The sequence below is a fragment of the Pithys albifrons genome, chromosome 21 (genome assembly GCF_047495875.1).
Source record: "Pithys albifrons albifrons isolate INPA30051 chromosome 21, PitAlb_v1, whole genome shotgun sequence".
Taxonomy (NCBI): domain Eukaryota; kingdom Metazoa; phylum Chordata; class Aves; order Passeriformes; family Thamnophilidae; genus Pithys; species Pithys albifrons.
This window is the reverse complement of record NC_092478.1, coordinates 953875-968281: the sequence shown is the minus strand read 5'-3', so window position 1 is coordinate 968281 and position 14407 is coordinate 953875. Positions and strand designations below refer to the sequence as shown.

General features: G+C 48.7%; 1 protein-coding gene across 5 annotated transcripts in view; it reads left to right on the top strand.

Annotated features, from left to right (window-relative positions):
• The first annotated feature begins 981 nt into the window (after positions 1-981).
• The window catches only part of FAM222B (family with sequence similarity 222 member B), a 34068-nt gene continuing 20642 nt past the window's right edge, over positions 982-14407 (top strand). The window contains exons 1-3 of one of the 5 annotated variants that reach the window (XM_071575315.1): positions 10374-10460; positions 10615-10781; positions 11273-11331. In XM_071575315.1, the coding sequence (XP_071431416.1) occupies positions 10747-10781; positions 11273-11331 (94 nt within the window). In that variant the 5' untranslated portion in view covers positions 10374-10460; positions 10615-10746. Of the gene's footprint in view, positions 1068-10200; positions 10461-10614; positions 10782-11272; positions 11332-14407 lie in introns of those variants that run through there. The other 4 variants (XM_071575318.1, XM_071575316.1, XM_071575314.1 and 1 more) reach the window with 4 other exon arrangements.

Below are 14407 nucleotides of genomic sequence, written 5' to 3'. Positions count from 1 at the left end.
GGTGTAGCAGAGGGCTGGGGAGGGAGAGTAACTGGCACTGGAGAGGCTGGAGGAGCAGGGCTGGACCAGTCCTGTGCCCCTCAGCCCTCTCTGGTGCAGTGTGAAAGATGCTTTTACCATTCTCAGCTGCTGAAGGATTGTGGAACGTGAGATGCTCTGAAAAGCGGGTTGGGAGGGATCCCCAGAGTATCTTTCCTCGTTTCCCAGGAGCAGGGGCTGCTGTGGTCCCTTCAATGCTGCTCTCTGATTTTTGTATTTTGCTTGCAATAAAATAAGGCCCCAACACAAAACGTTGTTCTCACCTTCCTTTCTCCCTGGCAGTCACATCTCCCAGCCATCACCTTCCCTCTGTTGTATCCAAGTCAAACCAGGATGAACCCTGTTCCCTCCCTGTCCCCCTCCCTGTCCCCCTCCCTGTCCCCCTCCCTGTCCCTCTCCCTGTCCCCCTCCCTGTCCCCCTCCCTGTCCCCCTCCCTGTCCCCCTCCCTGTCCCTCTCCCTGTCCCCCTCCCTGTCCCTCTCCCTGTCCCCCTCCCTGTCCCCCCCACTGTCCCCCCTCTGTCCCCCCTCTGTCCCCCTCTCTGTCCCCCTCTCTGTCCCCCTCTCTGTCCCCTCCCTGTCCCCCTCCCTGTCCCCCTCCCTGTCCCCCTCTCTGTCCCCCTCCCTGTCCCCCTCTCTGTCCCCCTCTCTGTCCCCTCCCTGTCCCCCTCTCTGTCCCCTCCCTGTCCCTCTCCCTGTCCCCCTCCCTGTCCCCCTCCCTGTCCCCCTCTCTGTCCCTCTCCTTGTCCCCCACGCTGTCCCCCTCGCTGTCCCCCCATGTGCTGCAGTACCGGCTGTTGCCGCCAGGTGGCGGCGCTCTCTCCCCCCGCCCTGTGCCGGTGCCGGTGCCGGCGCGGGTGCTGCGCGCGCGCGGGGCGGGGCGGGGCGGGGCTGGCGGCGCGCGGGCCGCGCGTGCGCGGGGCGGTGTGCGCAGAGCGCGGCCGGGGCGGCGGCGGCGGCGGCGGGGCCGGGCGGGCACGGCGGGCACAGCGGCGGCGGCGCCATGAGGCCCGGGCAGGGGCTCCGAGAGTAAGTGCGGCGGGGCGGGCGGGCGGCGGCACCTCCTGCTGCTGCTGCTGCTGCTGCTGCTGCTGCTGCTGCGCACCCGCTCCCTCCCGGCGCGGCGGGACCGGCGCGCCCCCCCCCTCCCCATTGTCCTTCCCGGGTGTCCCCTCCCCCCGCCCGCTGAGGGATCACCGGTGTCGCGACCTTCCTCCGTGTCGCGACCCGCCCCCCTGTCGCGACATCCGCCTCGCCGGGCTGTCGCCGCCCAGGCCCCTCGGTGGCTCCGCGCGGGGGGTACCTGTCCCTGCGTGCCGCACACACCGCCGGGGTCGCGATAGTGCGGCAGCCATCGCGATAGAAGTGCCGGCAGGGGAGAGGGGGGATTGCGGTCGCAGAGCGAGCACATCCTTTGTGTGATTCTTTCCCAAGAAAAGTGCCCTTTTACACGAGCCCCGCGGGCTGCGCTGGGTCGGAAGGGGCCGCACGGACCGGCCCGCCCCGGCCCCGGCCCCGGCCCCGGCCCCGGCCCCGGCCACGGGCAGGGCAGGCACCGGCAGCAAATCCCGCTTTTATTCCATCCCAACCCATTCGCAAGTGTCGTGAGAAGCAGCAGAGCCTGCAGGGCTGGATTGCTCCGATCGCAGCCCACTCGTGCAGCAAAGTCTGGAATGGTTCGGGGTCTGGTGTGGGACCCCCCGAGCAGCACCTGCACCTGCCGGGGCTCACCTGGCACCGCTGAGCGCCGGGTCCAGGTCTGGGGGAGCCACACGTGCAGGTTCATGAGTTCAGTCATAATTCGTTCCACTCGTTTATTACCATGGTCCCTAATTTTTCTGTAGCCACAGTCTCCAGAAAACGTAAGTTTATGGGGAGAACTTTTTGCAGCAACACTTTTTTCCTCTTTATTGCACAAAGCCGGTCCTTTGTTGCCCTGGTCGCTGCGGGAGAAGAGGGAGCTGGGAGCTCTCGGGAGATGAGCTTGGGTTCCTGAGTGATGTCATTTGTGCTGGAGCAGCGGCGGTGACTTTGTGGTGGAGTAAATCCTGCTGGACGTGGCAGGGCTTCCTGACTGTGTGTGCTCTGCAAACTTGGTCTGATTCAGCAGCAGCTGAGAGAATTCCCTGCTCGGTGCTGCACAGGCAGGGGGGAATGGGGTGGTGGGACCCCCATGTGCCTCTCTGGGTGTGTATCTCTGCTCAGGGCTTTTTGCAGCTTAAGAATCTGAACTTGGTGGAGTCCATTCATTTCAGTAGGTACAGAGCTGCAGGGAATGGTGCTGTTGAAGGGTCCTAGAGGTGCCAGAGGTGGAGAGAGCAGGATCTCAGCCAACCCCCAGAGTGAACAGTGCAGGGAGAGTGTTCAGGTAGGTCTGGTGTCCTGGAAAGCCATTCCAGAGGCTCTGGAAACTCGGGGGAGAAAGCAGGGATGACAGAATGCAAACTTGAAAGCAGATGAACTCACTATTAATTTTTAGCAGAGGAGGGTTTGGATCAAAAGCAAGTGAGAGAGCAAACAGGGGAAGATTTGAAATGAACACAGGTTCTAAGCTTTCATGGAAAAATGCTTCCATAAAAGAAAGGCTGTTCCCTTCCTGAGTGATGTTACACTGGTTAGAATGTCTGAGGTGAAGAAATCAGAGCTGCCCCTGCCTGGGGAGCTGCAGGAGGAGTTGATGAATTGCCTGTAATTTACAGGCATCGCTTCAAGTATTTTCAATATTTCTCAACTATTTTAAGAAGCTGTATTGAGTTCCAGCCCAAGCAGCCTGATAGTCTGGAGAGAGGAAGGATGTGTATTGCTGGAGCAAGAATTAAGCAAAAATAGATAAATGTGACATAATGGATGACAAGGGAAAGCTGATTGCTGAAAGATGCTGGCATGCTCTGTTCCTGCCTGCTTGGCGTGTGTTCTGTTTGTTACATGGCTTTTGAAGTGAGAGAAACAGAAAGAAATCTCATTTTGTGCTGAGATAAAAGAAAAGGCAGGTGCTTAAATTGTGCTAAGGATCAGCTTTGATACTGACAGGAAGCAGTGACCTCCCTTGTGTTTACCCCTCTGTCATTTTGTGAACTTCTCAATTGAATAAATAATTCACTTAGCACCAAATAAATGCCATTTAATAAGCTGGTATTTTGATCCCCTTTTCACTTCACATTGCAAACAATTTCACACTTTTTCTGCTTGAGCACAGCCTGGGGTGCTATTTCTATTAAAAATATGTTGGAAAATGTCCACATAGTATTAGTTTTTTTCTCCAAATGTAAGATTGAGGAACCCTTGTGCTCTCTGCAGCTTGAATATTTGCCTTTATTTAAGGCTTATTTGTATTTGTTTCAAGTGGTGCTCTGATAGATGAGCTTTCATGTCTGTGTTTGCTTCTGGGAACTGTGAGCAGATCAAGAGGAGAGGGAAGGGTTTTTGTCAGGGACTGAGGTGTCTGTGTTTCCCAGAAGCTCAGACTGCTGAGAGCTGTGAAGGAGCCTCAGTTTCTGTCCCCTCCTGCACCTGCTGAAGTGCCTGGACATGGGATAGAAACTCCTGTGGTGTTTCCAGGGCAATACTTTACTTTTGCACGTTGGTTTGTCCCTTCCTCTCTGTTCTTTACATCTGACCTTGACTCGTTCCTGGCCAGCACGTGGGGATGGGAGAGCAGGAGGTGGAGGGGTTACTGTGGCTGCCCCACCCCAAACCTGCATCATCAGAACATTTTATATCCTCATTTCAGCGAGGTAACACTGAAGGGACTTGCTGATTTATGGAGTGTGAGATGAAGTAATGTCAATTCTGTATTTGTCAAAAGCTTGGTGACTTCCAGGGCTCTGGGATTTATGGAATGGCCTCATACCCCACTGAGAACGTGGCCACAGCCTGACTTGTGTGAGTTATTTAACAGATGATCAGCACTTTTAAATAATTGCTTTAAGAACATGTAGTTCCCTGAAATGCTACACCAGCAGGTGAGTAACAGGTCCCTCCATGGTGTCATCCCCTGTACCCAGGCCCTGCTGACTCCTCTGAGGCTCTTTGGGGTAAGAATCCCCTGAGGATGAGTAGAGGTTTCTGTTTTCTCTGTATGTACTGGGTGGATCACCCCCCTATCTCCAGTTTTCACTATTTTAAATTCTTCCAGCTGGGTAGTGGAGTGAATAATTGAGATTTTTATTCCTTGTGTGGGGTGCCACATTCCCACATTCCCATTGTGTTTTGTGCCTTGTGTTGAAATCTTCATTGTAACAATCTTGGAGCAATTTTTTCTTTTAATTGCAGATCGTTACTTTGTGAATGCCAAATTGAGTTTGTCACACTATTCATCATTTTTCTTTCTAAAAAAAGTTGCTTTCCAAGTACTGATTGAGGAACAGAGCTCCTGAACAGCCTTTCTGCTGACTGACATCCAGAAGAGTTGTTTGGAACTTTACCCAAAGGTATTTTTCCAAAGGGTTGTATTCCTTCCAAAGCTGATCTTACTCTCCAAACTAGGCATGGCCTGGCTTTTGTGGCTACACCTGGAGCTGGCAGAGGCTGCTGAGTTCATCAGCTGCTGCTTTCTGTGGCTTTATTAATTTGATTTAAGTGAACACTTGAGATGACTGTAGCCCATGGATGATCAGTGGCTCATTTGACTCCCTGCACACTGTAGACCCTTTTCCTTAATGTGGGACATTTGTCTGGGTGTTGTCCAAGCCACCCTGCTCATTTTTGATTTGTTATGTTGTTGCTATAATTATTCCCCCACTGTGCTCAGGAATTGCACATCGTTTGCATATTCCCATTGCTGAACTTGGTCCTACCATGTTTGAGGATGAGTCCGAGTTTCCAGGGCTTGGGAGGGAAATGGTGACATTGGGCTGTTGGAATAATTCACAGGACTGTAGTTTGGCTGCAGTGTGGCTGTGGCAGGGATGGGTGGGGGAAGCACTCGGGGTGTTTGGGGCTGAAAACTGGGCAGGGTTTTTCCTGTGGAGAATTTCCAAGTCCCGTGCAGGGATTCCGGAGTGCCTGGAATGTGTGGAGCTGCTTTGGTGATGTATTTAGAGGTAACTGAGCTGCTCCAGGCTTTTAAATAGATGCACTGATGGATGTGCTATGGGGAAATGTGTTAGAAAACAGGTTCTCTGTAAATGCAACACCTTTGAGACAAACCTTTAAGCCCAGCTGTGCTGAACTGGGCTGCTGCCTCCAGCAGGGGTGGGCTCTGCAGCAACGAGTGGGAACGTTCAGGTTTTACAATGTCTGTAGTAATGGGAGGTAGAAAAGGTGAACCATGAAAGTGAAGCTATTTTTAGTATTAAAAAAAAAAAAGCAGTCAAAAAATGATGTACTCAGTGATCTATTGCTGACGTCTGTGGTGCAGCCAACCCAATTAAGGTGCATATATTGTTTCCAGCAGGATCCTGATTGTTTCTAATTTGGGAACCATGCCAGAGCAAGTGGAAATGGGTGAAACGCCGAGCTCTGCTGCTCAGAGTGGTTCCAGCACCCAGCTGTGTTCTCTAATTTCACTTATACTGGGACAGTCTCCCTGGTTTGACTCAGGTGGGGCCATGGGTCTGTTTTTATTGGTGAAATACCACATAAGTCAGCGTTGAGTGCTGTGCATTCTTTCTTGATTTCCTGGCGCCGTTGTATCCTGTGCTGTGTCCTGCTACCCCTCTCATGCCTCCTGGTTCAGCTGGAGTGTGTGTGTTGGAGGATGTGCATCCCTCACTCCTGCCCTTCCCTGTGCCTTCCCTTGGCCACTCAGTTTGTTCCTCTCCTGAGACACACAAAGTGCTTTGAGCAATGTTGTGTGTGACTGTCTTGAGGCAAAGCTGTGTGTGTCTGTGTATAAAATTCTGTTGAATGGAAATAGCATCATATGAAGCTTTTCAAACAAATGGTGCAGATGCTCCCACTCTCCAAAGTAAACTTCCTCCTCTGCTGCTCTTTTTTAACCTGGAATGAAAAAACACGTATTAACATCTGGACAGGGGAGCCCTTCATGCCAACTTTATTGTTCTTTTATCTGGCATTACTCTTTGTTCATCCTTCCCTTCTGGAACTGTTTGTCTTAATTTTTTGTCTTCCAAGCCTGAGGAATGTCACGTGCTTTGCTTCCTTGTGGACAGGGAAAATTAGGGATTTGCTTGCCCTTCTCTTCCAGCTCATTAGTCTGTCCTGACTCTGGGTTGGTTTTATTTCTTCAGCTACAGCAAAGCCCTGAGCTTTTTCCCCGAATGGATGATGAGTTCCTGAAGGTGGTAATTTGTGCATCCTCTGACTTTAAATGGTTCACGACTCTGCTGAGCATTTGTGAATGAGCGTGGAGGAAAATCAATAGTGAAAAGGCTGGAGCAGGGCAGGGAGAACAGCCCTTCCAGTACCTCTTTCCTGGTCACACCATCGCCTGATTTAGTTTTGGTGTCTGTGAACTCTTTAGTGTTTAAATTTAGAAATGGATTGTTTTGGAACAAGTCCCTTTTAAGATCGTTTCCAGGAGATTTGTGTGTAATTCAATCCCAGCAAAGGTTTGCTGTTCCAATCTGCTTTTCCACAAGGCTTCAGGTTCTCTCTCTCCTTATACCTTTCCCATTATTTTCTCCAATCTCTTGGGTTTTTTCCCAGTCAAAACTTCAGCTGCATTTATGAGTCCTTTTATACCTTTTTAATTCCCTGTTTCTATTAATTTCCAAGGTGATGTTTGTTAAAACAGCCAGACCATTTAAAACCTGTAACTTACATGTCTCTGAAGGATCTCATGAGTGATTATTATTTAGACTCTCTAGAAATGTAATGTGTGTCCTTCAAAAATTAGCCTGAACAATATCTTTAATATTTCTGCTGTATATTCTCTTGTATCTACTATTAATTTCCAACAAAAGTTAGTTCAATATTTCAGGGTGTCTTTTTACTTACAGCTTATTGTTGCCAATGAGGAACCAAAAAACTTCTCAGAATGTGACAGTCTGACATAACATTTCAACCACTTAAATTTAAGTTGAAGCAGGAAGGAATTAAGGTTTTTCCATACTTCCATCTAGTGTGCATGAGGGAAATTGCATCCAGAGTTCCAATCCCGGACATTCTCCTTCCAGCTGGGCAGGGATCATCTCCTCCCTTGGTCTTTGTTACAGTCCCTGCTGATAAACTGAGTGGCCTCCCAGGACTGACACATTTGAGTTCCAGGTATTTATGTGGCTGTACCTTTGCAGTGGCCATAAAATGGCGACTCCTTAAGTTTAAGAAAAATCCCCTTTCACTGCGTGGTGTTCGTGCTCTCCTTCAGTGTGTTCTGCTCTATTTACTTGTCACTCTGTGCTAGAATTTCAGCTGCTTGATTTATGAATTATTGCTGTTGAAATAAAATTAAAGTGGCTGCTCAGTTATTTAAGAGCCAATTAAATCTGATTTTATTCTGATGTAACATTTCTAGTGAAAGGGCATAAAATGCAGTCTGTGGAGGAAAGTTAGATCTAAAACTGGCTAGTGTTTATTTTTTATAATCTGCTTTCCACAGCTTGCTTGCCAGATGAAATCCATTACAATCTCACAGCGGTGATTGCAGGTGTTGGAAGTTGCTCTGTAAGAAAATAAAACAGGTTTGTGTTTCCAGTGATCCCCTATAAACCCTTAGTCGTGGCTGCTGGTTGGGAATGTATCCTGGCAGGAGGCGTAAATGTCCTTGTTGGCAACACCTTTGGAGAATACAATTTATTTACTGCCTTTGGTGACTTTGGAAGGTGGAAACAAAGTGTCTTCTGGGACTGAGGTTTCTCAGTCCTGGGCTGCGCTGCCTTGAGGGATCTGTGTTGATACTAGTTGGGTTTGCAGCATCAGGTTGTGCTAATTATGTGGGGTCCCCACTCAAGGGGGGCTCAGGGGAGAAGTGCAGCCCCAGGACCCCGTTGGTGTGTGATGGACAGAGCTGGGGAGAGATAGACAGGGATGGGCAGGGATGGACAGGGATGGGCAGAGATGGACAGGGATGGGCAGAGATGGACAGGGATGGGCAGGGATGGACAGGGATGGACAGAGCTGGGCAGAGATGGACAGGGATGGACAGAGATGGACAGGGATGGACAGAGCTGGGCAGAGATGGACAGGGATGGACAGAGCTGGGCAGAGATGGACAGGGATGGACAGGGATGGACAGAGCTGGGCAGAGATGGACAGGGATGGACAGAGATGGACAGGGATGGACAGAGCTGGGCAGAGATGGACAGGGATGGACAGGGATGGACAGGGATGGGCAGGGATGGACAGGGATGGACAGAGATGGACAGGGATGGACAGAGATGGGTGTTTGCTGTGTGTGTTGGGCAGCCAAGTTCACTCTTACAGATCTGGTGGGGCAGGGACACCCTGAAAAGCACCAGAAAATGCCCTGTCCCACCTTACAGTCCTGTATTTTGTTAGCAATAAATGCACTAAGTGGAGAATGAGCAGGTACTCTTTACTGCATGTGGCAATTAAAATGTGTCTCCTGATAGTGGTATTTCTCCTTAGGGGAAATGGCAGTGCCAATCCCAGTTTTATTCTGACAATTTCACACCATACATTATGTCTTCTGTGGGCAGGGAGGGTGCTGGCTGAGGCTATTTCGATATGAGGAGTCTGGTTTGCCTTATTTTTTATTAAAAATAAATCATCTTGATGGGAATGTAATTTTATTTGGGACTAGACAAGCCTGCACAAGCAGCGCTCAGGTCTGTGGCGTCTGTCTCTGACAAGATCACAGATATGCAGGAAATGATTTATTTTAGTATCCAGTGCTTAGATAAAACTCTGGGTTTGTGCAGATGGCACTGAAAGGATAACACATAGCTCGGACAAATTTGTATAAAGCACCATATATTTGTACCAGCATCCAAATCTTCAGTACATCAGTAATATTGAGATTTATGTTACTGTGCCGGTCTGGGTGTTTTTCAGCATTAGAATTAATTGCTGAGTGCAGAGGTTGGTGGGGTTGGTGTACTCTGGTCTGGCTGCTCTTTGCATGTTGGTGCAGTGCTTCCAGCTGCACCCCAGAGAGCTTTGGGGAATTGTCTGGTTTATATTTGGGTTTTTGGGATGAAAAGCCTTTGGAGCAGGAGCGTGAGGGTGCTCAGCCCTTTGGAGAGGGCTGGAGATGGTACAGGTGTTTGGGAGGTACCTGCTCCTCCCTCAAAGGCTTTTATGAAACACTTCAGTAGAGCACAAGCAAATTCTGAGAGCAGCTGTAATTCTAAATAAGTGTTTGCTAAACAACATTAATGGATTTAAAATGTTTTTAGGAATAGTTATTAGTCCTTCAGTCTCGTATGGTGAAGGGAGTTTTGCCTCGGTGGGGTGCTGCCATTTTAATGCTTCCTGGCAGGAGGCCTATTTTGATCATGCAAATTAGGTTGGGAAAAGTAGGCTAAGCCATTAAAAAGTAGGAGACATGAAATTTTTAAGGTGACTGTTTTTCTAATTATTAACATTTTTGTTATTGTCATTTACAGATGTCACTTCATTTTCCTCAATTCTCATGTTCTCATCCCCTAACTCTGACAACCTCAGTGCTGGTTGCTCCTGCATCCACTGCTCAAAATGGAAGCTCCATTGGCTGTTTTATTCCCAGTGAGGTGCTTGGACATGTTGCCACGTGGTGTGTTTTGTTGTATGTGGATGTGGTTTGTTCTCACACCAGGGTTAATTTTTTCCTATTCCGTTAACATTATTAGGGACTGAAGGTTAAACGTGGCTTATGTAAACTCTGGGTGTTTGCAGGATGCTTGTTGGCAAGGGAATTCACTGTGGAAGTGGGAAAAGGGCACATGTGCACACAAGGGAGGTTTGGAGCTGCTGGATCTCAGGTGGGATTTGCTGGGATTTTCACCAGGATCTCTTCAGGGGCTCCACGTTCCTCACCAGTTCCTGCCCAGGGGGCCAGTGACAGGACACTGCTGGAATGGCATCCTGCTGGGAGTGTGGGGCAGAGCCCTCCCAAGGCCCGTGGGTCCTGTGGGCACCATCCTGCAGGAACCCTGCAGCCCATCCCTGCCATCCCTCTCCTCTGGGCAGCCAGTGCATTGGCACAGTGACTGTCTTGGTGCCTGCCGGCTTGTGAGCTTCATTTAATCCTATTAATTTTTAATAGAAAATGAATATTTAGCCAGCATACTCAACCATGACTTTGCCTGTGCACAGAAAGACCCTCAATTTGTGTTTGCTTTGGAGAGCAGGGTGTTGGATCCTGCAGAGTGAGGCCCTCCTGGAGCAAGGTGGGCTCAGAGCTTGGGATGTGTCTCCGTGGGGCTGTCACCTCCAGCAGGTACAACAGCAGGGCCCTGTTTCACCCCAGTGACCACACATGGTTGGATGTCAGCTGTCTGTCTCCAGGAGAGGTGTTGCTGTGCTGTGCTGCTGGGATACACGGAGAGGAACTGGGAATTCCAGCTGGAAGTGCCACAGGTGTGTTTGTGTGGAGCAGCACCGCGCTGACCCCGCCACAGTCCATGCCAGCAGCTGAACACCAGCTTGGCAAGGGCTTAGTAAATATTAATTTAAGCAACTTACGGGTTTTGTGGTGCAAAAAAAGCACCTTTTTAATCACTGTCTTCACAAGGAACTGATAGAAGAGGGTTGTGCTGGAGTGGGGAGCTCACAGCAAGGCACCCAAGCATGGCCTTGCTGCAGTTGATGCTCTGCAGCCTCCTGGAGAGTGAACTCGAAACAGGAAGGTCGGCTCTGCGAGCTGATGGTATCTTCGTTGTCAAGAGAGGTTCTGGGAAAGTAAGCTGCATTCCTTAGCTCTTGCAGCCCTTTATAATGGTTTTTTTCTCACAACCTTAGCCTGATCTTATCACCTAAGTAATTGTTGCATCATATTTGCTTTATTCTCTCTACTGGGAAGCCAGATGATTGCTTTATACCTTTTAATGGAAAGTGTTTGGGAAGCCTGTTAGCTCTGTGGTGTAAATGAGCAGTGCAGCAACAAAGGCAACACTTGCATGTCTCCCCTTTTTCTGGAGCTGGGTGGGAGTCCAGCAGGAGAAGCCCTGGATCTCTGGCACCCTCTCTAGGATGGAGTGGCAGCCATAAAGTTCCTCAGTGTTTTAGACCCCATCACAAAAGTGAAGCTGCCAGCTCTGCTGTGCCTTGTTCCCAGGGATATCTCATCTGCAGGAATATTCAGCCAGACTTGCCTTATGAAGTAGTATTGTAGAGTATTAATTATTCATAGTCAGTTTAATTCTTCTTTCTTGCATATTTAATTGTAATAGCAAGCTGTATGTTGCAGTGATTTCCCAGAAGAACTGTCCACCAAAGGAAAACCATTCAGGTACATTGTCTTAAATACATCCATGCTAATCTATGTTGTTTGATTTTGGAGCAGAATGGGATATTATCAGATGTTTTTTGCAGGGAAACAATTATGCAAAATCGTGATTTCACTTAATCTTTTCAGCTGAAGTTTTCAAGCTGAAATAGCTGGTTTGATTTTTCACTGATGACGTTTTCGTTGTCTTGCTTATTTTATGAGAAAAAAAACACTTAATGGGAGGGAGGACGTGACTTTTGTTTCCTTTTCTGAGCGGGGGGAGCCTCTATCAGAGACTTTGGAAGTGTCAATCGATTCTTTGCAGAAGATGAAGGAAGGGAATAAGATTTTTATCGAGTTTTTTCAGTGATCAGAATAGCAATGCCAAATGCTTGTGTGATTAAGATTTTTAAAATTTTTAAGGCCTGGGATGGGCTCTTAGTGCTTGATGTGAGGAAATATTGGAGGCACAGGAGCTGCCAATGCATTCACAATTCGATTTGCATTACTCTCCTTCCAGAGCTGTTTCATGCTTGTGAGGCACTTGGGGAAACCCAATCCCTCGTGTCTGGAGAGCAGAATTGTTCCAGAGATTTACCGTAGGAGTTTAAACTTCTGAAAAATCTGTTTACAATGTGTCTGAACCGGAGGATAGAGGACACAGTAGAGACTGTTATCTGTTTACTGCTCAGATAAGGAGGTGGAATAGATTGCTGGCCTGTTTCTGAACTCTGCTTAATGAATGGTTGCTAGGCAAATTGCATCTCAATCAGCTTAATCCTCAAGATGTCATTTACAGGTCTGCTCTTTGTGAGGGCCAGAACCGTGTGCTTTCCAACTGCACAGGCCAGAAATTGCCAGCAAAGCAGCTTAGAATAGCTCGTTCAAAAATTGAGCCTCCATGTGCTGCTGAGCTGCCCAATTTGAGTGCCTGTTGTGGCAGGGCCGAGCTGAGGCGCTCGGTGATAGACAGGAGGCAGCAGCATCCTTAGCACTGTTTCTGGAGCAGCACAGCCCACACCACCAGGTTTGGCACTGCATTAACGTGAGAGAAAACGTTTCTAAATGGGGACTGCACTGCTGACGTGATGAAAGGTATTTCTGCCTTGGCTGAGTTTGCTCCGAGCCGGGTGCGATTTTGGGGTGCATGTGTGGGACATGATTAGCAGGTGGAAATGGGGAGCTGGTGTTCCCTGGCCCGGGACAGGGGCTGGGGCTGGCCCTGGTGAGAGAGCTGGCAGCTGGACGGGGCATGGGCTGGCTGTGTGAAGGCTTCATCCTGCCTCTGGAACATTGGACTTTCTCCTGCAGCATCAGGCGAGAGCCAATTAATTGCATATGCTGGCATCTGATGCCCACATACATTAGGCTCATGGTTTAGTCCAAAGGAAAAAGTTTCCTAACATAGTTAAGCTTTAACAGTCTCTTTGTAAAGAAAGATAACAAGATACTTGTTTTTATTGGTTTCCCATGACAGCGATTAATCTCGTTGCAAGCACTGCATTGTTCTTTGCATGGCTACGCCTTCCTTTCCTTTGAAATACATCCTTTGAGTGCTGTGTCATGACACCAAACACTGGAAAGGCAAACTGGAAAACATTGGACTTGTTGAATGCAAAAGGCATTTTAGAACTGCTCGTGGTCAGCGTGTGCTGATGCGAAATGTCCTTCATGTGACAGTTATTAAAAGTACAGTGCAAGTGTAGTGAGTGAACTTGGCAGTGCTTGCATAGTTGGGATGTGTGCAGCTTTTGTGCTAATTCAAAAATACTGGGGTTTAGAAAAGATTGCATTAAAGCGTTGAGAGCCTCTCCAAGTAAAACATAAATAAAATATTCCACCTTAGTCACCAGCAAAATGACAGTGGTGCCTGCAACTTTGTGCTGAGGATGGGAAGAGGGCTGTCGAACAGAAGACTTTGTGATCAGAGAGTGCTTTTCATGCAAATGAAGATTTTATTACATGCTGCTGAATCAGGGGCTTGTGTAGCGAGAACAGCACAGAAGTGATAAGATCACTTTGTCATAGCTTGAAATTTTGCCCAGCATGTCTTTCAGATTGCTGAAATGGGCAAGAAACACTCTGGTTAAGGGCACAGCAGTAACTGATCCAATATTTGGGGGGGCAGGGCTTTTCTTTGCTGGTATGGTCTGTCTGCAGTGATCTGCCATGTGTCCACAGCCCTGGTTTCAAAGCAAGGAGGAACTGCAACCTGTAGGTGACTCTGAGTAGCAGCAAAGTTATAAATACTCCCCCCATTCCTGATGGGATCCTACTTCTGCTCCTGGTGATGGATATGGAATCTCCTCTGTGCTGCAAGCCAGGAGCTGTTAGCACTGGTCAGAGCAGAGCTGGCCATCTTTTTGGCTAGGGTAGCCTGTGTTGCCTGTTCCTGGGTCACACAGGGGCCCCGCATGTGCTGTGGAGCTGGTTTGCTACCCAGGGCAGCCATCCAGGACTGCCTCTGGTGGCTTTCCTTCTGTGCTCGTTAGCTGGTGTCGTCTTCCCAGTGTCCTTCTTTCACAGTGAGAACCAGTTTGGTTTAATGAGAATTCTTGTTGCCAACAAGTGAATGGATATGTGTGGTGGAACAGGCACCTGCATCTTCCCCTGCAGATGGGTGGTGTGCAGCATCCTGAAGTGACCTTGGTAACAGTTCTCCAGCGTGGTACTTTCCCTCTTTATTATCTCCTTTGCTGTGTAGCCGCTTTCCTTACAGGGAGGTGTCTGAGCTATTGGGAATCTGTCCTCTCTTCCTCTCTGCAGAGACATTGTCAGTGTAACACCCATGCTGCTTGGATTGACACCTGAATGCTCTGCTTTTGCACAATCAGGAGGCATTCAGTGAAGTAGCAGGAGGAGAAGTTGTAAGATTTAGGACTGACATTTTCAGTCTGTAATTTTGAACAGTCTTGGTAAGGCAGGTCAAACTTTCTCCATATGGGATGGCTCTCTATGTGTGTTTAGCATCCATCAGAGTATATAGCACAGGGAAGAAACATTCTTATCAGCCATTGGATTGCAGTGTGAGGCTGTTCATGTTTCAGATTCTTATCTGAAGAGTCCACAAAATCTAACCCTGCACCTTCCCGCAGAG